Below are 22453 nucleotides of genomic sequence, written 5' to 3' on the forward strand. Positions count from 1 at the left end.
CCCCTCAAGCCTCTACTCCTGCTTCTGAATCCAGGGCTCCTCCAGCGCCTCAGCAGGCACTTCCAGCCTGGTCCCCGGATGGGGATCCAGCCCAAGCCTCACCTGCACAGGCTGCAACTAGTGTTCACTTATTTGGAGCTGGCCAGTCTCCACCTCCTCCAGCTCACATATTTCCGGTGGTCCAGGTGATTCCTCCCCCCCGATGGCTCCTCAATCTCCAGAACTACCAGAAGGTCCTGAGGTCTCCCAGATTCCTCCTGAAGTCCCAATCACCCAAAGGGAGGTTCATCAGCCTTTGAGGGAAGATCTCCCTTCTCATCCCACTGATTTAGCAACTCTTATCCAAGAAACTGTGCAGAGAGGCATTGCTGCAGAAATGCAGCATAAAACTAATTCTTGGGTTTCAGACCAAGCTGGTTCTCTATGCTCTTTTCAATCCCAGGGTTCTGCAGACCTGGATCAGGCCCGAGATTACGTTTATTCTAGAACCTCCATCAATCGGGTCAGCAACGGGAGGATTTGGGGGAACCTGGTTTGTCGGATGATGAGGATCTCTCCCCAGATCAACCCGCCTTCATTAGTTTATTCAAACCACAGGTTTTCAGGTCTCTCCTGCACAAGGCCAAGCTCACCACAGGACTAGGCCTTCCTGCACCCAAATCTAGCCCTTTGGAGGAGGTAGTGGGTCCTTCTTCATCCTTGTTTGAGGAACCCACCCATGAAGCAGAAGAGATCCCAGGTCCCAAGTTGTTCAGAGATGTGGTCACATGCTAATGGTCCTAACCCTAACGCCCTTAATAGGCGTTAGGACCCAACATTTTGGGTCCTAACCCTAACGCCCTTGATAGGCGCCTGTATAATCTGGCATCTGACATTTCCTCCTTATTGCAGGTTCCTGCAGTGGATCCCCCTGTTCCGTCAACTCCTTCGGTCCTTACAGGTCTTCCTGAGGAGGGCCTCCGTCCCGAGGACAAACGCCTGGAGCAGTCCCTAACTAAGGCTCATCAGGCTGCGGCTTGGGCCATTAAGGCTTCTTCAGCCGCTTCTTTCTTTAACAGGGCAACCCTCATGTGGGTCAAGCAATTGTAAGACCGCTTGCCAGCCACGGATACCAGGGCTCACCAAGATGTGAACAAAATTTTGGCTGCCCTTGAGTACTTGGCAGACGCCACCCTAAATTCCTCCAAGTTTGCCGCCAAAGCTATTGGATCTAACATCACCTCCCATTGCCTTCTTTGGCTTTGCCAGTGGCAGGCAGACGCTAAGAATAAATGGAGGTTGGCGTCCTCCCCGTACTCGGGGGAACTACTTTTTGGTCATCCTCTTGAGCCATTACTTATCGAATCCAAGGACAAGAGAAAGATCCTCCCTAATCTGTTCCGGAGGACTGAGTCCCGTCCTTCTTCCTCTTCCTTTCATCCCTTTCGGGGGCCGTCCTTCAGTTTCGCATCTTCCAGGGCTCAGAGGTTCTCCTCCCCTAGGCAGGACAAATTCCAGGACAGACAACCCAGCTCCAGCCTTAGAGGTCAGGGCCGCAAGCTCTTTAGAGGGGTGAGGGGATGTCCTTTCCGCAGATATCGCCTGGCATTGTTTGTCAGCCAATGGGAGTTGTCGATCTCAGATGCCTGGGTCAGGGAGACCATCTCTCAGGGCCTCTCTCTGGAGTTTCTCTCCACTCCCCCATCCAGATTCCTCCGATGCCCGCCCTCTCGGGATTGGGCTCAAAGGCTTCTGATGGAATCAGCAATAGACCAACTTCTTCAAATCCGGGCGGTCAAGCTGGTTCCTCAGGACCAGATTGGGCAGGGGTTCTACTCCCACCTGTTCATCATTCGGAAGTCCTCCGGGGGATTGGAGGGCGATTCTGGACTTGAAATCCTTGAACTGTCGGGTAGTCTACTGGCGGTTCAAAATGCAGTCTCTTCAAACCATCCTAGATTCCATCAGGGGCGGGAATGTACTCACGTCAATTGATCTGACGGAGGCATATCTCCATGTTCCCATCCATTTGGCCTTTCGCAAATTTCTCCGCTTCTGCCATGCGTCTCGTCACTACCAGTACCGGGCTTTCCCATTCGGACTCTCCTCGGCTCCCCGAGTATTCACCAAATGGATGGCGGTGCTGGCGGCCTCCAAGCGATTCCTATCCAGATTCAGTTTTATCTAGATGATCTTCTGATCCAGTCCAGCTTGGAGTGTCTAGTGTTACAGGACCTGAACCATTTGGGTCCTGTAGAGCCACGGGTTTTCCATCAACAAGGCCAAGAGCCACCTGGTACCGACGACTCGCATCCAACATTTGGGGGCAATGATAGACACGGTTCAGGGCAAGGTGTATCTTTCCCAAGAGTGCCTGACCAGTTTGCATCCCTGGTCAGGCAGGTTTCAACGGGGCAGGCCGTTTCTGTACGGCTCCTGTCCCAGCTCCTCGGGAAGATGGTTTCTTGCATTGGCATAGTTCCTTGAGCTCGCCTCCACTGCAGGGCCCTGCAGTGGTTCCTTCTCCCTTATCAACGGGCTCACAGGAGCTCTTCTGGCATCCTAGTTTGGATCCCCCCAAGGTTCTCTTCTCCCTCTGCTGGTGGGTTTCGCCGGCTCTGTCCAAGGGCTGGAATCTCAGGGAACCCCAACTGGTGGCTCTCACGACGGATGCCAGCCTTTACGGCTGGGGGCCCACCTGGGGATCGATTTTGCATAAGGTCGGTGGAGTCAGGCCGACCTGTCGAACGGCATAAACTGGCTAGAGCTACGGGCCATTCACCTGGCTCTTCGAGCTTTCTGGGCCCAGGTTCAGGGCCGTCATGTTCTAGTCAGGACAGACAATGTAGCCGCAAAGGCTCACATGAACCATCTGGGGGGAACCCAGTCACGTTGTCTAATGGAGGAAGCCGAGTGTCTGGGCCACTGGTCGGAGAAGCATCTGGAATCCATCACAGCATCCCACATCTCTGGAGCTGCAAATGTAAGGGCGGACCTTCTCAGCAGGACCACAGTGGACCAGGGCGAGTGGCATCTCCTACCATCCATCTTCCAGAAGATCATGCTATGGTTCGGCACTCCAACGGTCGATCTCTTCGCCTCCAGCGAGAATCATCAGACAAGCAGATTCTTCTCCCGGTTCCCAGCCCCGGGAGCGGAAGCGGTTGACACTTCGGAGCCCCTGGCTCTCGGGTCTTCTTTACGCCTTTCCACCGCTGGCGATCATACCCAAGGTCATCTGGAAGCTGCTGATGGAGGAGGCCGAGCTGATTCTCGTCGCCCCTCACTGGCCTCAGTGTCCCTGGTTCGCGGAATTGGTGGCCCTATTGGTAGCACCTCCCTGGCGTCTTCCTCTTGACAAGTGAGCTCTCAGTCAAAGACCCTTGTTACATCCAGACATTGATTTTGTATCTTCGTTTTCATGGCATTAGTTTGTAGTGCTTGTTCTTGAGCAGCAAGTATTAAACCTTCCGTTTCTTTTTTGATAGTTTCCATCTTAAGCCATGCCCATATCAAGTTGTTATCACACTTTCCTTCAATGTTTTTCAAGAGCTGTCCATGCAGAGCTTTGGTTTTACATCCATTTAATCTGTCATCCAACTGTTTTTCCTTATATTCTGCCTTTGTTTCTGTTGTTTTTATAATGTTCTCCGTTTTCACGGCCTGCAGCAATCTTTCTGTGCTTTGGTTCACATAATCATTCAAACTTCGTTCTTCTTCTTCTACAGTCTGATGGATTTGCAATAGCCCTCTGCCCCCTATTCTTCTTGGCAGGTACAACCTGTCGGTGTCACTTCATGGATGTAAACATGCCACATATTCAAAAGTTTACGTGTTTTCCATTCCAGGTTTTCCAGTTCAGCCACAGTCCAGTTGATGAATTCCAGCTGGGTAGCGTATCACTGGAACTGCCGATGTATTAATGGCTTTAATTATGTTTCCAGCATTTAGTTTTGATTTTAATATTTTGCGGACCCTCCTGATGTATTCCTTTTGTGTTGACTCTTTGACTTTTCCATTCAAGATGTTATCTGCTTCCAATATGCCTAGGTATTTGTAACCATCATCTTTTGCTAATGCTTTCACAATGCTTCCATTTCCCAGTTCTATTCCTTCTATTTTTTCCATTTTTCCTTGCTGCATGGATAGTATAGCACATTTTTCAAGTCCAAGGTTCATTCTGATGTCGCTTCTGAATAGTTGAACTGTGTTGAGTATTGATTCAAGTTCATTGGGGCTTTTCGCATACAGTTTTAAGTCTTCCATGTATAGTAGATGGTTTATCTTGCCATGTTGGCTTGAGATTTGGTAGCCTAGTTTTGTGTTTCGCAGGATTATTGTCAGTGGAATTAATGTGATGTTGAACACTAGTGGCAAAAGTGAGTCCCATTACTACTACTACTACTACTACTACTACTACTACTACTACTACTACTACTACTACTAATAATAATAATAATAATAATAATAATAATCCTAAAAAAAAAACCTGAAAAATAATATTGTGTGATTGGTCCAAGATCACTGAGTTAGCTTCATGCTGAAGGTGTAAGTAAAACTCACAGTCTCTCAGTTTTTAATCTGATGCCTTAACGACTACTCCAGACTGGCAAATATATATCAAGATTATACAAATCAAAATAATTGATTTATGAAGAATAAATTAAACCTATTTCATCTAGAACCATATCCAGTCTTTTACTTTAGCACTCTCCATTGCTAAAGAATTAGTTCAAATTGACAATATTTTATTGAGCTAAGTCTGTTATATGCACCTGCTTTCTAAAATCACATAATGTTTAAGAGCTGATAATGTTGTTTTTCCTTGTCAGACTTGGGGAGCAACCAATCTGTTAATTTTATATCTCAAGAAATATCACTGTTTAAGATAATGGTTTTTATTTTCACTAAGGCATATATTCCTTTAAAATTAGCTGATCTTGCAGTGTCTATGCTAATATCTACAAGACTTTTATATGCTTTCTACTAGAAAGGATGTCTCAAAGTGTGCTTTGATGCCAAGAATAATCTCTTATGTAAAAAGTAAATTGGAAAAATTCTAATTGGAAACTATTCTTAGTTTATAATATTATATGGATTTCTGCCTCAACCAAAATGTGGGTTCTCTTATCTATAGACTCAAAGCAGAAGTCATGTAAAAGAAATTTGAGTCTGAGGCAGAAATGTAATTTTAAGAAAATGTCTCTACCTAGTTGACCCTACCTAGTTATCACAAATATAAAGGGAAGGAGGGAAGAAGTGTATTCAGACTTGCAAATGTCTGTTGCTATAACTTTGCAATTCATACCTTGGGTTTCCTTGTCTGGTCTATCTTGAAGAGCTGACTCTTTGTTAAAAAATAGAAAAAACACATTGAATTATCTCACATTTCATAGACATAAAAAATTAAAGGGTTGATAATCAGCCATATAATAATGTTCCCAAGTCATTCCTGCTGAGAAATTAACAAATAAATTATCTGTAAATATATATTTCTCTTCACCTTCCCCACCCCCATATACTTTATACTTAATAAAGCATTAATTGGTTATTGGGTGAACAATAGATGTGTGTAATATATGCATGCAGGACTTTGCTTCTAGGGTTGTATTCCTATTTTTGTATAATATACTGCACCATTAATGAAGTTTGGAACTTATATTATTTTTGTTGTTTCATTTTTAAGTTCTATTATGCTTACTGTTTTTCCTTTTTATATGCATACAGAAGTATATAACAGTTCTACTATTAGATATTTTATTGCATCCGGCCTGAGTAAGAAACTGATGTGATTTGTTTAGCAGCTTGCCCTGCATGTAGTGTGATCTTGACATTCAGAAAAGAGGCAGGAATTGAAAAAAAAAACATTCTTGTCTGCCAGAAAAGCCTCAGTTGATTGTAACTTTTGGTTTTCATTTGAACAATAGATTGTTAGGAATAGTTGAACTGTACAACCAGGATTCTTGGAAATACTGTATATGTAGAGTCTTTTAAACTATATTTGAAGAGCCTTGGTAGTACAGTGGTTTAAAGCACCCTGTTATTAACACAGCTGCCTGCAATTACTGCAGGTTCGAATCTTACCAGGCTCAAGATTGACTCAGCCTTCCATCCTTTCTAAGGTAGGTTAAATGAGGACCCAGTTTGTGGGGGCAATAAGCTGACTTTGTATAAATATACAAAAGTATGAAGGCTATTGCTTAACGCATTTTAAGCCGCCCTGAGTCTCCGGAGAAGGGCGGCATATAAATCAAATTAAAATAAAAAAAATAAAAAAAAAATAAAAAAAATCTCAAGTTTAATATTAACAGTAATTGTTTAAGAGTTTGACCAATATTAATTTAAGACATAATATGTGATGAAATGTCAGCAGTATTGCCCAATACAGAGGAACATTTCGGGTAAATTTCAGTCAGGTGAATTGAGTAGATTTTGTGGAAAGGGAAGAATAGGTTTTAAAGGAAGATGATTCAACAGTGTTATTTGGGGGATGAAGTTTAAATTTCTGGAATTTCTTCATTTTATTTGTTCAATTTTCTATGCCATTGTTGAAAACTCTAGGCAACTTAGAAATATTATTTCTTTTGTCATGGAATTTCAGGGTATGATTTTAATTCTGTATGTAATTTTTTAATTTTGGTTTTACAATATTAAGTAACAATATTACTCTTTTCCTACTTTTGTATTTGAGGTAGTAGTAATTTGCTAATTGTTTATTGTCTCTTAACATTTCTTTAGTATCTTTTAGTACTTTATAAATACAGTATTTTCATATTTTGTTTCATTAATTATCTAAGAATTGTACAAAATATTGGTCACTGACAGTAATAAAAATACAACTAACAAGATTTCATCTAGTTTACTGTTCATGTGATTCATAGATAGTCCCTTGCTAGTATGGAAAATTACTTGAATATAAGGATAAATTGATGCTTTCCTTTTCATACAGTTTACTGTGTGATGCATATGCTGGAACAAGAGAGCACCTAACCCTAGATTATTGATGTGACAGAAGCAAGTGCATTAAATAAAATTTTGCTCTTTAAAAAAATCACACTGCAAAGCTGGAAATTTTGCCCTTTTTTCTGATGTTGACATAGTGCTTCCACAATGTAGGGAATCAAGTTTAATACTCCAGTAGAAGAAAATATATGAAGCTCAAGTTTGAACTATGGAGTTCTTGGAGTTTTTTGCGCTCAGTTGTTTGTTTGCAGATGTTTCATTACCCAACTAGGTAACATCACTATTAGTGGGGGGTGGGGGGGTGGCTGGGTTGCTCCCTGGTTGCAGGGTATACAATAGCTTGCTCTGGCAGTTTAGGTATGGGTGTGGTTTTCTTCTTGGTAGTTCCTTGATTAGGGTATTATTTTCTGCTTGATTGTTTGTTTTATATTAATCCTTCCTTGTCTGAATGTTGGCTGCTGGAGATAACATATTTTAGTCTTCTTGTTCTTTTCTTAGCTTTTTTATTGTCTCTTGAATGGTGTGAAAATATAGTTATTTCTATGTGCCCATTAATGGCTGATTTGTCTGAATGCCAAGCTTCCAGGAATTCCCTAGAAATTTTTGGATTTAGCTTGGTCTAGGTATAACTGGGATTGAGTCTGTCCATATGTTGAGAGATTAAGGAGTTTATATTGTGTCTTCTGACTTCTAGTTGATGTTCATGAATGTACACAGGGGCTGTTAAAGTCCTTACAGTGTGTGCTGTAGATGATTTCTGTTTTTTATTGAGCTACTGGGTCTTTTGGTTTACTTAAGATGTTTGGAAGGCTTTAGTTGGTTTGTGTGCTATGGTTGTAATAATTTGTTGGTTGTTTCTGATGTGTTTTTGACTACGGTATTCTTATCTTTTTATAACTTGTGTTGTGCTGTAGTGAGTTGTCAAGCACTTTTTGATAAAGTTGGGTGGGGATCCGTTTTGTTGGAAGATGTTGTATCGGAGATCTGTGTCCTTTTTCTGGTGTTCTGGATTGCTTTATATTTGTATGGTCTTATCTAAGGCTCCCAGAAAAAAAATTCTTGAAAAATGACATCAATCAGTTAAATAGAGTAATAAATAGATTTGATAAAGAAGCAAAAGGATGCAAAAATTCTTTAAATTTTTGGGGAGAGATGCTAATTTGTTGTGGAACTATTTATTCTATTACAGCAGTCAAGGAAAAGTGCTCTGTGATGAAAATAAGAGCTGATATCTGGCTATGAGTTTAATACATTATATTGAACTTTATATGAATAGATTTATATTTCAACAGTGGGCATTTTCCTCTTTTCCTTCTCTAATGTACTTTAGATTTGCTTTGTTCTTCATGTATCGCCAAAGTGCTGCAATATATTTAATAGTTGTGGAGTTTAGTTGGAAAAGGAAAACAGAATATATCACTGGAATGACAAAAAAGCAAATATGTGATTAGATGTGATTATCAATTCCGACTAGGATAGGATTGTGCAATGTAATTCTCTGGTTTTGGGATAAATGATTTTACACACACACACACACACACACACAGTGAACATACATAATACCTCTGCCTCCTGTTTTCCCAGAACAACAACCCTGTAGGTAAATTGGTTAAAAACGTGTAAGAAAATTCACCAGATTGGACCCTTGGGTATATAGAGGCTGCATTTAAGTGTAAATTTAACAAGGTGGTTGAGAGACATCTTGAGAAAGTTTGTTAATTATGTATCTCTTAAATCTGTCATCCCTTAATGAACTGGTGCGCTTATAGCACCACATATTGTTCAAAGGTGTTGAAGGTCCTTATTAATTTATATAATTAAATATAATTGTTTTGCTATCCCTTTGTTCTTTGTTAAGATCTCTTATCTCATGAGTCAGCTCTTCTCTGTACACAGGGCATTTCTGAAACTATCTAGTACTCTGGTTAAGGAACTTGCTGTTCTTTTCCTTCTCTTTGCCAGATGCATTTCCTACCTCTGTTCATGCTCTAATGAGTGGAACATTTTCCTACTCATCACCTTTGTCTGAATAGTTGAATTCAGTACCCATTTGCTATTTCGATATTGGGAAACTCAGAACAACTTCAGTAAATTTCCGTCTAGATATGGAGCGGATCCAGACATGCTTAAAGCTGCTGTGCCATAGCCCTTTAACCTTCTGGAGTCTTTTATCAATATGCTTTTTCTTGTTTTATAATTATAGTTTCACGATGTTTTGTAATTCTTTCCTGAAGTTTAAACAGTCTTGATTTTCTCTTTGTACTTATTGCTCTGCAACAGCACGGAGGAAAAGTTGCAATGTTGAGCTGATATGTTTAAAATATCTTACTTCGTATAGATATTTTTTTTTTCCTATGTCAGAAACAGGCTCACATTTTCTGTTCTTCCAGATTCAAGTTGCTGTCTCAGCACTGTCTTGCATTCATTTATTTCCTGTATATATAACAATAAAGGTAGAGCTTGACTTACAAAATAGTTCATTCAGTGACTGTTCAAAGTTACAACGGCATTGAAAAAAGTGACTTTTAATTGGTTTTCACATGACTGTTGTAGCATCTCCATGGTCACATGATCAAAATTCAGACACTTGGCAACCGACCCATATTTATGGCAGTTGCAGTGTCCTTGTGTCATGACAAGCAAAGTCAATGGGTCACTTAACAATGTTACTAACTTAACAACACCAGTGGTTCACTTAACTGTGGCTTTTTGCAGAAAGGCCAGAAAATGGGGTAAAAGTCACTTGTCTCACTTAGAAACAGAAATTTTGGGTTCAATCATGGTCATAAATTGAGAGCTACCTGTATATTAGATTGTAATTTCTGGTCCCTGGTTGTTTATGTGAATTTCTAAGGGACATTGGCCCCTGTATTTCTCAAAGAATATCCTTATTTGGCTTTCACATGAGCAATGTTTGTGGCTTCCCATTTTCAGATTAGTTGCTGATCACTCTACTGCATTATCATTCTGTTTCTCTTTTTTTTTTCATGACCAAATGTTATTTAGCTAATAATATTTAATTTAGAGTTCCTTTGATGTAGTCCTTTGATGATCAAATGTAGATTTGATGTGATCTTTTATGCTAATTTGTACAAATTTCTATTACGATTTTACAATGCCTGAAGGATGTTCACAATTTTATACTTTGAGTAAATGTTATTGGTTTTATTTAAAGCACACCCTCAAATGTTTTAAGAGCAGTATTATTGTTTTATCAGTCAGTGTGATGGAGAGCTGGATATAAAAAGTATTTCTTTTATTACCAAGCTGGTTTGTGGTTTTTAGTTTAATATAGAAATCTAGTTTCCAGTACAGTTTACTTTTGCACATGCTGTATGTAGTAGGTGCTATCTTTAGAAAAGTTCTTTATCTTGCAGCACCAGTACAGATGGGCTAATGAGGATTTCCTTTTCCAAGGACTTGTAATGCTGAGGATTTCTGAAATAAGATTTATAGGCTTCTCAGGGATAAGGCTTGCTAGAACTGGAGGTCAATAATGTCTGTGCTGTTTGTATTTTATGATGCCTAGTCCAGGTGTTAATAGATCAGGAAGTTGGGAATGTTTATTTGTAAGAAAGGAGCTTGCATTTTTAAAAGAATTTTATTACAAAAAATTAAACAGTTCATTGCTAATTCATTCAAATTGGCTCTTCCCATCAGTTTTCACAATTCATATAATATTTAGCATCCTCATGTAGCTAATATGAACACAATAACGTATTGTATACAATGCTTTCATGCTTGATGCTAAGACGGCACCAAATTTTTAAATATCAAGAGGGTAGTGAAAATACCCTCTGGAATTGATATAGAAGTAGGAGAAGCAATTTAAGGGGGTGTCAGAATTACATTGTGGTCCCCAGTCATTAGGGAAGAAGGATCTGTGAGGAGATTTTGCCACCTTTGAAAGACCACATCTGTATATCCTTACCATTTATCTGTTGTGACCCAGACTCAAGTAGGTATTATCAGACACAAACAGTTCGAAACAAACAGACTTTATTAGAACAGCTGAGAATTAACTCATTCTCAGTGTAGTCCAAACTAATTAAAAACAAATTCTTCATAACACAATTCCTCAGCCTTATCACCAACCTTGGTCTAATTAGGCAACCTGCCAAAGGCTTTTCTTGGCAAAAGTTCAGAAGCAGAAGACGACGACAAGAAATAAATACAGCAAGACAAGAAACAAATCTATCAACGTTGTTTTCCGACAAAGAGCCCAAGAGCCGTTGCTGGTCTTTTAAGCCTTATGGGACGGGCCAATCATCTCTTGGCCCTACTCCCAGGTTGTCCTTTTTGCTTTAGCTGCTCTTGCCTTCTGGCAGCTCTTCTCATGCGTGCACTAGGAACAGGTTCCTCCTGTTCCTCTGCCTCTCTGCTGTCAGCCTCTGGAGACTCCGGAGTCTGCACATCACTCCCAGATGGCCCTGGCCCCATCTCTGCCTCCGACCAGAGCCCTCATCCGGGCCTTCCTCAGCCTCCAGGACTGGCCCATGTTCTTCCTCAGCCTCCTCACTGTCCAATTCCACTGCCAGCTCCTCAGGCTGCTGGCGGACCACAACACTATTTGTGGTGAAGTAGTCTTCAAAATGATGATAAATTCATAGCAGTAATATTAAATAGAGTGTAACTGAGAAAGTATATGTCATATTGATTCCATCTTCAGGTGGACAGGCATAGGACCCGAGCATTGCCATAGAACCAGAGACCCTTCAATAAAAATAAGCATTCCATTTTTCATGACAGTGGAACGCGAGAGAGGCATTAAACATTTCAGCTGGTCACATACTTGTTGGAGCAACTTGCTTCTCTTGTTCCACAGCATTTGGAAATTAAAAAGATGCCAAACTATACACAGTGAGAGATGATCAAATAAGAGAAGAGGTAGGACAGAAAGGAACTGTTTTCTATCAAAATTCATTAGTGTCATGTTTTGTAAACCTCTTTGAGTGAGAGAAAAATAATTATTAGAGAACAAATCCAGTTTGATGTTCCAATTAACATTCTTCCTGCTAATTGGTGGATGTGTTGCAATGTATTTGGTAGAGATTTTTTTTTTTGGGGTGATAGTGATGAGAACTCCATTGTTTTGAAAAAGAGTATATATTATTCAATAATCTGTAAACCATAACAAAACTAATACAGGATTTATCTTGCCTATTTTAAACCCTAAACATATAGCTTAATAATGCTTTTAAATCTTCATTGCAATGACTAATGACATGAACAGTCAAACATTTGAAGTGTGTTTATTGCTTCACAGTTACCCTAAATTAATGTCTAAATATACATTTACTAATTTTTCTTAAGGGTTTTCTTTCTGCAATAGCCGTAAATTTGCAGAAAGGTAGATAATTGCTTCCCCCTATTATTTTGGATTTTTTTATGATTCAGGTTGAAAGTCTGACTTGCATGAGAGTTTTTACATAAACAGAAAGTATAATTAAGTTACCAGCCATAGTGGCCCCCATGTTATATGCAGCATTTAAACCAATGGTCCTCAACCTTTCCAGTTTGGTGACCCGGTCTGCTGCAGGGGAGGGGATTTGTAAGTGGCAGATATGTGAGAGCACAGCTCCATTCATGTGAGTGGTATCATGCATCTTCCACTCACATGAATGGAACTTCATGTGCAAATGGAGGGTGCTTGCCCTTGCATGTGAAGCTCCATTCACTTCTTGCCTGCCACTTGTGTGACTGGAGCTTCACACGCATGCTTACCCATTTCTCCCATGGCCCAGTTTTGAACAGGCCATGGCCCAGTACTAGGCCATGGCCCTGGGGGTTGGGGACCCCTGATTTAGATTATGCTTCCAATGTAGCCAAATATTAACAAGCAGTCTTGGGCTAGTCCATGGAAGGCCAATATCTAATTCAGGGTCTGCTTTGCAAGCCAATATCCCACCAATTGGAAGGTACATAAAATACTCTGACTCTCAGGATATCTAAGATAGAAAAAAAAGCAGAAATTAATTGTGCATTGTGCAATTGAGCTGGTAAAAGAGTGAAAAATAATAGAATATGGAGTTAGATTTTAATACTTGCTTACTGTATTTTTTTATTTATGTACTTTCTTATAACTTGCCCCGTATCCTTAAATATCTCAGAGTTGATAATCAAAAAAATACAAAATAAATGAAATAAAAAAATATTTAAAAACACACCACTTCCAGGCCATGCACATCACTATCAAATCTGTATAACTGTGTAATTTAACAAATTAAGGCCCCAACATAAAAATCTATCTTGTGTGTGAAAAATCCAGCCCCAAGTTGTCTAATTATCTCATTCAGTGGCTGATGGACTCTATAGTACTTCATAGCCTGACAGCTGTTTGTCTAAGCAGAATTATCCCAGCTTCCTCCTTTGGGCCTGTTCTTTTATAAGGTGAAATCTGTCTATATTTACAGATCATGTTAACCAGATCTCTCACATGCAGGAATAGGGAACAAATATGTTATTGTTGAATTTGTCATAAAAAATGTGTGATTTAATTGCCTGTTTGCTTCTAAGTATATTTGTTGTCCCTTGATAGGTGATGGAGTCCCACGGGAAAGTAGCCCATTCATCAATAATTCAAGTTTGGAGAGAGGAAGACTCTATGAAGGAAAAAATATGGCGCTCTTTGAGGTAATATTAATGATTAATTTCAGCAAATCCTTGTTACTGCTAGTACATTTTAAGTGCACTAGTTGTTTGTTTAAAATCCATTGATGGTTTGCATAACACAGATGACTGAGTCAGCCACTTCCTGGTCACCTTACTTATTCTGTGCATCAACAATACACAATCACCAATGATCCAGACAACATTCTCTAAGACTTCTAGCTGACACAAAGGAAAGTGAGAAATGTTCACATCCTGCATTTTATTTTTTTTACTAAAGCTAGAAAATAATGGAACAAAGCCCCACAATTATTTACCTATTTGAACTATTCTGTTTCCTTTTCACCCAATAAAAGAAGAGAGAAACTGATCTCTTTGAAAAGCTCTGTTTTCTACAGGGCTGAAAGAACATAATCTCTCTGTCAGAAGATATAAGGAACATTACTTGCTAGCCTTCTACGATTTCCCACTAGCAAATAAGTGCATAGGATTTGACAACTGACAATTTAAAAAAAAAACTTTAAAATTATTTTCACTTACCTGAATAACATTACTTTCTGTTCTGACCTAGGCTTCCTGAGACAGTAAAAAGCACACAATTAGTCCCAAAAACCCTCTTTTTATTTCAACGGCTGTGAATTATGTTCATTCACAGCCTGTAATGAGTCACAAATAGCTTGTAAAGAGTCCGACAGAAGTCTGCCACAGTCCTTCGGGATAAGACTGATAAACACCCACCTTTATCTCCCTTGACACACTGCCAAAGATCTAATTGGCAATTAGCTTTGCAATGCCACACCGAGCACAGAGTGAAAATGGAGCTTCAGAATTTAAACCGACCAGAACGAACAAAGTTGCTTCCTGCAAAGGCTCACGTACCTTTGCTCCTCCTTTATGTCTTATGTGAGGGGCCAATCAACTCCAAGCCCTACTCCTGAGTTGTCCCTTTTGTCTTAACTGTTCTTGCCTTCTGGCAGCTCTACACATGTGCGAATTGGGAACAGGCTCCCCCATTCCTCCACCTCGCTGATGTGCACCTCTGGAAGCTCCGGAGGCAGCATATAACTCCCAGGTGGCCTTGGCCCTCTCTCTGCCTCCAATGCAGAGCCCTTGTTCGAGCCTTCCCCAGATTCCAGGACTGGTCCATGTTACTCCCCAACCTCCTCACTGTTGGACTCTGCAGTCTCCAAAATCTGCCTAAAATTATGTTTTGCTATAAATGTTGCTGCAAAAGAGTAGTATTGCAGTTCCATAGCCACAAGGAAATGCCTTATGCTGTCTTCTAATAATGTTATTTTTTTGTGGCATGTGTTTATAAATCCACACTATTTTTTTTCTGCTGCATAATCTCCATGCGTCTTATCCGAAATTGTAATTCAACACATCTGAAGAAAGGGCAAGAGTATACTTCTTAGATTGTATTTTTCAAGCTCAATAATTGAATTATCTATATTATGGGGCCAAGCAATATTTATATTTTACATTCATTGGCTGTTTATATCACCTTTAAATATGTGATTATTTTTGGGCTAAAATGTACTCTTTTCTTACCTATTACTATGTTCCAAAATTTCAACAGGAAGAAATGGATAGCAACCCCATGGTATCATCTCTTCTTAACAAATTAGCCAATTATACCAATGTTACTCAGGGAGTGGTAGAGCATGAAGAAGATGAAGATACCAAGCGGAAGGAAATCAAGGTAAAAAATGCACCCTCCATTCTCTATTCATTGTCATTTCTATGAGTTGGATACAGTTGTGGCTATGAATATTAACAATATTAGTTCCTGATCAATGAACCCTAGAAATTTTGATGCTTTTCTTTTGTCAGATTACGGTCAAACAAGCTAAGATCTATGTGAGGAAGAACCTTATTTCAAAGAAATAACATGTATAAATTGTAGCACATACATAAACATTCTTAACATCAAGATTCTGCTAAGAGTTCAGTAATTTTCAGTTTTGGTAAAAAAAAATTAGGGAAGAGTTTCATTGAATCAGAGCAACTAGGTTAATATCACAGAAAATAATGAAAACAACAAAGCAAATGTGAAGGAACATAAAAGTGTGTGTTATCTAGATGCTCTGGGATATACACTTTATGCCGGAGTGTCAAACTCGATTTCATTGAGGCTGCATCAGGACTGTGTTTGACCTTGGTGGGGGTGGACGTGGTGGGCATTTGACACAGTCTCAAGATGCATTTGTTTCCCTTTGCATTCAAAATAGCTATTCCAGACAAAGGGAGATTTACTTTCTGGCACAAATAGTCTCAATTCCATAATGTAGAGATTAAAGAAATATAGAATCCCCAGCTGCTATGGGGCTTGACTCTTTTGTATAGGAGCAGAGCATAAATGAAATGACAATTTCTCCAGATGTCTCTAAAAACTGTCTGTCCAACAGTCTATTAATCTTTGTTACTACCTCTGACTCAGCCTTAGAAGAGGATTTAATATTAGTAATAATTTACAAAATTGCTATACTACCCAATTCTCAATGACCCTGGGTAGCACACAACAATCAAAAAATTAAATTTTACAATTTAATTTACAATTAAATCAATCACAGGTAAAAGATTAAGATAAAAGATGACAAACTCAGTGATACGAGGGGCTCACTCTCTCTCATCAAGGACCTGGGTCAAGAGTCAGATGTTTTTTGCTCTTCTGAACAACAGCCATCCAGATCTTGGGAGGTACCTAATTCTATTTGGCAGATGCTGCTAAAGAGAAGGTGAAGAAGGTATTGCCTTTTGCAGCCATCTGCCAGCCGAAAATGGGCCATGGGGGGAGGGGCCCCGTGCCCCCCCCCCCCCGTGACCAGTTTTCGGCCTCCACAGCCTCCTGCAGCACTCTGCCAGCTGAAAAGTGGGGGGGGGTTCGCACAGTCCCCCGCAGCTCGTTTTGGCCAGCAGAGGCACTGTGGGCCAGTTCTTTGATATTTTCAGGCCCGCCCTGCGGACCAGATCTAAGCAACCTTGAGTTTGACACCCTTGCTTTATGCTATACACTATTCCAGAGCATCTAGCGTAAGAAATAGAAGATAATGAAAAAGGAAATGTAAAACCATGTGAGTAGAATGTATATGTAATCTTTATGAGAAATACAAAAAAATTTCTATGTTGTGGCCTTTGATAGTCTTTTTTCAAAAAGATTATTTCAATCAATTTTACATGTTATCTGATTTTTAGGCTCCATGTATGGGTACTTTCATTGGTGTATATTTACCCTGTCTACAAAATATTTTGGGAGTTATTCTATTTCTGCGACTGACATGGATTGTGGGAACAGCAGGAGTTCTTGAGTCATTCATTATTGTATTCATATGCTGTGCTGGTGTAAGTATAATATATGCTTTCTTTGATATTTGCTGAACTGTATTCTGCATTCTAATAATTTTTCTGTTCTGTCTTGATAATTTTACAAATAACTGGACAGGCTATTTATAGCAAGTAAGGCTTGTAGTAATAGAGGTGCACTGTTCCATTCCTATGTAGCCATATTTCTTAGAAGCGGCGCTATTGACAGGTTAAAGCAGTATCAAGTGTGTTAAATGAAATCCATCTACTTGTTTTGTTTATCTCTAGAATGAAAAAAACTCAGTTTTAGATCAGAAAATCTCACGAGTAAGCCCTCTTCCTAACTTAAAGTAGAATTCAGTCCAAATGCAGTAGTTGTTTAAGAACAGAAAGTTGGAAGCTGCTTGATGAAAACAAATAAATAAACAAGGCTATACTGAAGTAGATAGCACAGAATTTCCTCTGACTCACAGTAGTTTTATTTGCTAAAATAGTGCCCCTGAGTTTCTTGAGCCGCATGTGAAAGTTACAGTCAGAGGTTTGATTGGTAGCACCCATACCTAGACATTTCTAATCAGTAGAAGTATCCTAGAGATTTCTGGACCACCCCAAGAAATAATTATGGAAGCAATATTTATTCTAGATATTTCAGATATGATATCTGAAATACCAAGGAGCCCTGGTGGCACAGTGGTTATGATGCAGTATTGTAGGAAAACTGCCCACAGCTTGGAGTTCAATCCTAATGGGGCTCAAGATTCACTCAGCTTTCCAAGGTCAGTAAAATGAGGACCCAGATTGTTGGGGGCAATATGCTGATATTATAAACTGGATCTAGTGCAGGGTGTCAAACTGGCAGCCCGTGGGCCAGATGCATCATGTGCAGGAAATTTTCTCTGGAGGTAACTCATCCACAGAGATAATAAATAGGATATGAAGACAAAGGAAACACTTGCTCAACAGCTGATTGACTTGATTTATTTCCAATTGTTCTTGCTTCAAATAGCAACATTTCTTAGTGGCTTATAGACTCTGAGTTATTTCCGATGTTGAGAGCCAATAGATACCGGTAGTGCGTAATTTGGGTGAAACCTGCAAATAGGTCACCTTCAGAATTAAATTTCTAGGCTGTCCAATTCCAAAATTACTCTGGTCAGCTTCACAAAGTTAAACGAATAACATTATATAAAAAATAGAATACATAAAAGCAATCTCCATATGAGGAAACAGAAACCATTTTTCCACATCCCCCACACCAACATCCTAACCCCAAGCCTGTGGGAAAAGCCCATCTTAAAAAAGATTTCTCATAAATGGCCGTGGTAGGGGTCATACAGATATTGGGAGAACAAAAGCAGCAGCAACAAAGAAAAAGACTGCCTCTGAAGGCCAGCTAGATAACACTGCTTTGTCAGTGAGTCCAAACCAGGCTGACCAAATCAAGCTGGAATGCATAAGATGGGTAGACGATATCGGAGACAAGCAGTCTCTTAAAATAGCAAGGGCTTCATGTGTATCAGCCCTTCAAGTAGGCCAGATCAGAAAACTGAAGACTACTGGAATTCTAAAAATCTATGGAGATTCTCAGTCATCCAGGTCCTTGTTGTCCCAAAGGTGCTTTTTCAGGAGTTAATTTGGACTTTCTTGTTTTTTCTTTGAAGACATTTTATTTGTCATCTGAAGCAAAATGTCTTCAAAGAGAAAATGAAAAAGTCCAGTTGCCTCTGAAAAAGCACTTTTGGGACTACTGGAATTCTACTTTATTGTTGCAAGATACAATAAAATCTTGAAAATTTAGTCTCCCCTCTTATATCAAGTGAATCAAGATGTGGCAATCTTGAGTTTCTTTCTCACTCCCCCTCCTCTCTTTCCAGGATAACCTGGTATTCAGGTAATGGTTGTTGAATACCTAATTCAAGGTCATCTCCATTTACAGTAGGTGATAACCATCACCTTGAATTACAGTCAGAAGCCAGTTTGTATCCAATGCAACTCGCACAGCAGGGATATTATATAGGCATGATGGGGCTTGTCCATCTCTGGTTGTGCTGCTCTGGTTATTCAGCAATAGCTTCCAAGTGACCTTCAAGGGCAAATCCATTACACTAGAAGACTGTGTAATAGCCCATCCACAAGATAATTAGGGTATGAAAAACATTACTATATTGTTCAGGTTTTTTGTACATTTTTACGTCTAAAGATTTGAACATGGTTTTCTTGTAAGCAAGTAATGCTTGTTTTAAGCTTTGTGATGCAAATAGTGATACACATCTTGCAGCAAAATGTTTCTCATTGTGCCAAAGTTGGTTAAAACTATATAATTTGGTGTGTGTGTGTGTGTGTGTGTGTGTGTGTGTGTGTGTGTGTGTGGGGATGGATGGATGGATGGATGGATGGATGGATGGATAGATAGATAGATAGATAGATAGATAGATAGATAGATAAAAATTGGGCATTTTACAGCCATAAGATATTCCGATCTGTTCCACTTGTTCTAAGAGCTAGGTTACTTGACGGAATACATGTGGCTACATTGGTTTCTCTTTACTGCTCTGCTTCAAACTGAAGGAACAGTTACAGATTATATAAATAACTAGAAGGGAGAAGACATAAATAATGTATAGTATTTCTTCTTCTCATAACATGGATGAGCCCTTTCCAGACAAATAGTCAATAACATTTAAAAAAATGTTACTATAAAAAGTATTCCTGGATGTTGTCGCCGCATGGATCTTGCTGTCTTGGTGAATAATGTAAATTTCTACTGCTCTGTACTATTCTATTTATATGATTTTTGCTTTTTATAAAATTGAGTATTGTTTTCCACTCTGTAGCTGGGTGAATTCTTTTATATCTTGCAAAGTCATAGTTCTTTATTTCTTAATAACATTTATTATTATCATTTGTTTTTGTAGACTATGCTGACTGCAATATCAATGAGTGCGATAGCAACAAATGGTGTAGTTCCAGGTAATAACAAAATATAATTGTGTCTTAAGATATTTCATGCACTTTATAAACAGTCCTCCATTACTGGTGATATATTGATCACTATGATTAAATGAGACTTATGGAAGGTAAGGAGGAAGAAATTGCTTAACATATAATGTAAGATAATAATGCTTTCATGCAGAAAATTGTGTTTGTGAGAAAACACAAAAAATGAAAACTTGGCTTGATTTATTCCTGTTCTTGTCTGTTTTGCTAAGACATAATGAATGGAACAAACAAGACAGGCCATGCAAAGGACAAGATAATGCCAAGTTTCCTTTGATATCTACAGTGCAGCTTCTGTCAGATAAGTTGGGTGGGTACAGTGATATATGAGGCTTCCCCTTTGTTCTTCGAATAACAACAGAAAAAAGCCAAAACTAACATGAGAGATATCCTACCTATTTATCAGATAGCAGCAGATAACCAATCAGGCCTTTGAGAGAATAGGTGAATTCTAGCGCCAAAATAATAAAGGCCAGGCATTTACTTCAGAGTCTGTTTTATTTCAGAAGAAAACTACTTGGTTTTGAATAGAATATACTCTGAGAAGTAAAATTGTTCTGTCTTCTATAGGGGAGGGGATGGAATATTGCATTAAAAGGATCTTTAATAATCTGGGTTTATAATGTACATTACCAGTGAACTTAATCCCTGACTATTACTTATCTGTTTATTTTTAAAAATAATCTCTGTATCCCTTTTCTCTATAAAAAGTTTATAATAACCATTTAATCATTCTAGTGTAAGATAATGTAAAAGAAGTTTAAATACAAATATTTGAAATAGAATTGTTAACAAGGATTAATGGTTTAGGAAGGGAGTCAGAATAAGATGGAATTTAAAATATCTAAAACATTGGAGCCTCAGTACTACAAAAGGAAGTCACTGCATAGCCCGCTTTACAATACATATTGTTCCGCAATATGGAACATAAAAGAGCAGGACCTTCCCACAAAAATTCTAACTATCTGTGGAGCTGATGTCACCAGTGGATGTTCTTTAAGGAAACCCACCTCTAGGTGGTATAAAACTGTATACTAGTATCAAAATTTTGATTGTAGCTTGATACCAAATAGGTAGTTGGTGCAGATATTTTAGTGCAGCTGTAGTGGCCATGTAAAAAGCAGCCCAATCTGATACTTTACCACTTCAGTGCCTTAGTTGTAGATTTCAAACCAGTTTCAAGGGTGGCCTCAATAGACCACATTATTGTAATTTTTGAAGTCACCTCTGTATGGTAGTCTTTATGACTATCTTTGTTCAGGAGAGGGTACCAGCCTATTAATAGCAGGCACTTCTGACCATAAAAATTATCTCCAGCGATGATGAGCACTACCAGAATGCAAACCTGTTCATTTAGAGGGAGTCAAACATCCCCCAGAGCAGATTTGTGTTTACTTTTTAGAGTAGGGATATTCTTCTATCAGGTACCCTTAATGTACACTGCTGTATTCTTACCAGGAATCAGCTTAGTTTCTTGACCACCATATTCAAGCATTAGTTTAGATTAGACATTGTATTTCTTGATTGCAGTATTACAGAAAAATTGAACTGGTTTTCATCCCAGTGTGGTGACCTTTTTCCAAATCTAATGACATCTGTAAACATGCAATGAAAGAAATTAATTATATTGTGTTTTTCTGTGAATTCGTAAAAACATATTAATGCCATGAGCATTCACCTTAACATGAAGTACAGTTAGTCTTTCCTTACTTGTTTACCATTGCTCCCAGCCCCAGTTACCCCCACTGCCCTGTACTCCCCAGGATCTGCCACTTACTGCTCACCTTCAGAATTTTTTCTCCTGCTCTTGACACACCCAAGTAGCCTCTCCTGGGCCTCTCCTCTTCTTACCGAGGCCACGTTGCTGGATATGCCTGTCAGCAGCTGGAGAAAAACAATGAAGGTAAGTGGGGTGCAACAGATCTTGAGGAGCACCGGGCAGTCGGGGCTTTTTGGAATGGTGCTAATATGGTGGGGTGTTTGAGAGATGGTATTTCTCAGTAGTAGTGGTGTGACTGCTAAAGGCCCCAGGCCTCTCTTTAAACTCCTGCCCTGCCACCAATGAGATTAGAGGTGAGTTAAGTGGGTGTGGGGACTTCCATTTCCTCTGCAATCATAAGTGCTGCTGGGCCAGATGAGTGACTCAGGCTTCCTGGTCTGAGGCAGCTTTATATGCACTGGTGGGTTGATGGCAACTGAACTTTCCAGGGGCAGCTGCATTTTTGCATACATTTGTTGTGAGTTTTGCCTCATTTTACAACTTGTCTTGCCACATTTATTAAGTGAATCACTGCTGTTCTTTTATTAGTAACACGGTTCTTAAGTGAATCTGGTTTCCCCATTGACTTTGCTTGTCAGAAGGTCACAAAAGGCGATTACGTGACTCCGGGACACTGCAGCCGTCATAAATGTGAGTCGGTTGCCAAGCATCCAAATGTAAATCACATGACCATGGGGATGCTGCAACAGTCGTAAGTGTGAAAATGGTGATAAGCCACTTTTTCCAGTGCCGTTGTAACTTTAAACGGTCACTAAATGAACTGATGTAAATCTTTTCCATGTTCAGTTGTCTATGAATAGTAGCTAGGCCTGATTTTGATTT

General features: G+C 39.4%; 1 protein-coding gene across 6 annotated transcripts in view; it reads left to right on the forward strand.

The window, feature by feature from the left end:
* SLC12A7 (solute carrier family 12 member 7) overlaps positions 1 to 22453 on the forward strand; it is a 108849-nt gene that overhangs the window by 41416 nt on the left and 44980 nt on the right. For all 6 annotated transcript variants that reach the window (XM_034411834.3, XM_034411833.3, XM_034411835.3 and 3 more), the window contains exons 2-5: positions 13481 to 13575; positions 15131 to 15253; positions 16747 to 16893; positions 19770 to 19824. In XM_034411834.3, the coding sequence (XP_034267725.1) occupies positions 13481 to 13575; positions 15131 to 15253; positions 16747 to 16893; positions 19770 to 19824 (420 nt within the window). The remainder of the gene's footprint in view (positions 1 to 13480; positions 13576 to 15130; positions 15254 to 16746; positions 16894 to 19769; positions 19825 to 22453) is intronic.

The sequence above is a fragment of the Pantherophis guttatus genome, chromosome 3 (genome assembly GCF_059756535.1).
Source record: "Pantherophis guttatus breed Tessera chromosome 3, ASM5975653v1, whole genome shotgun sequence".
Classification (NCBI taxonomy): Eukaryota; Metazoa; Chordata; class Lepidosauria; order Squamata; family Colubridae; genus Pantherophis; species Pantherophis guttatus.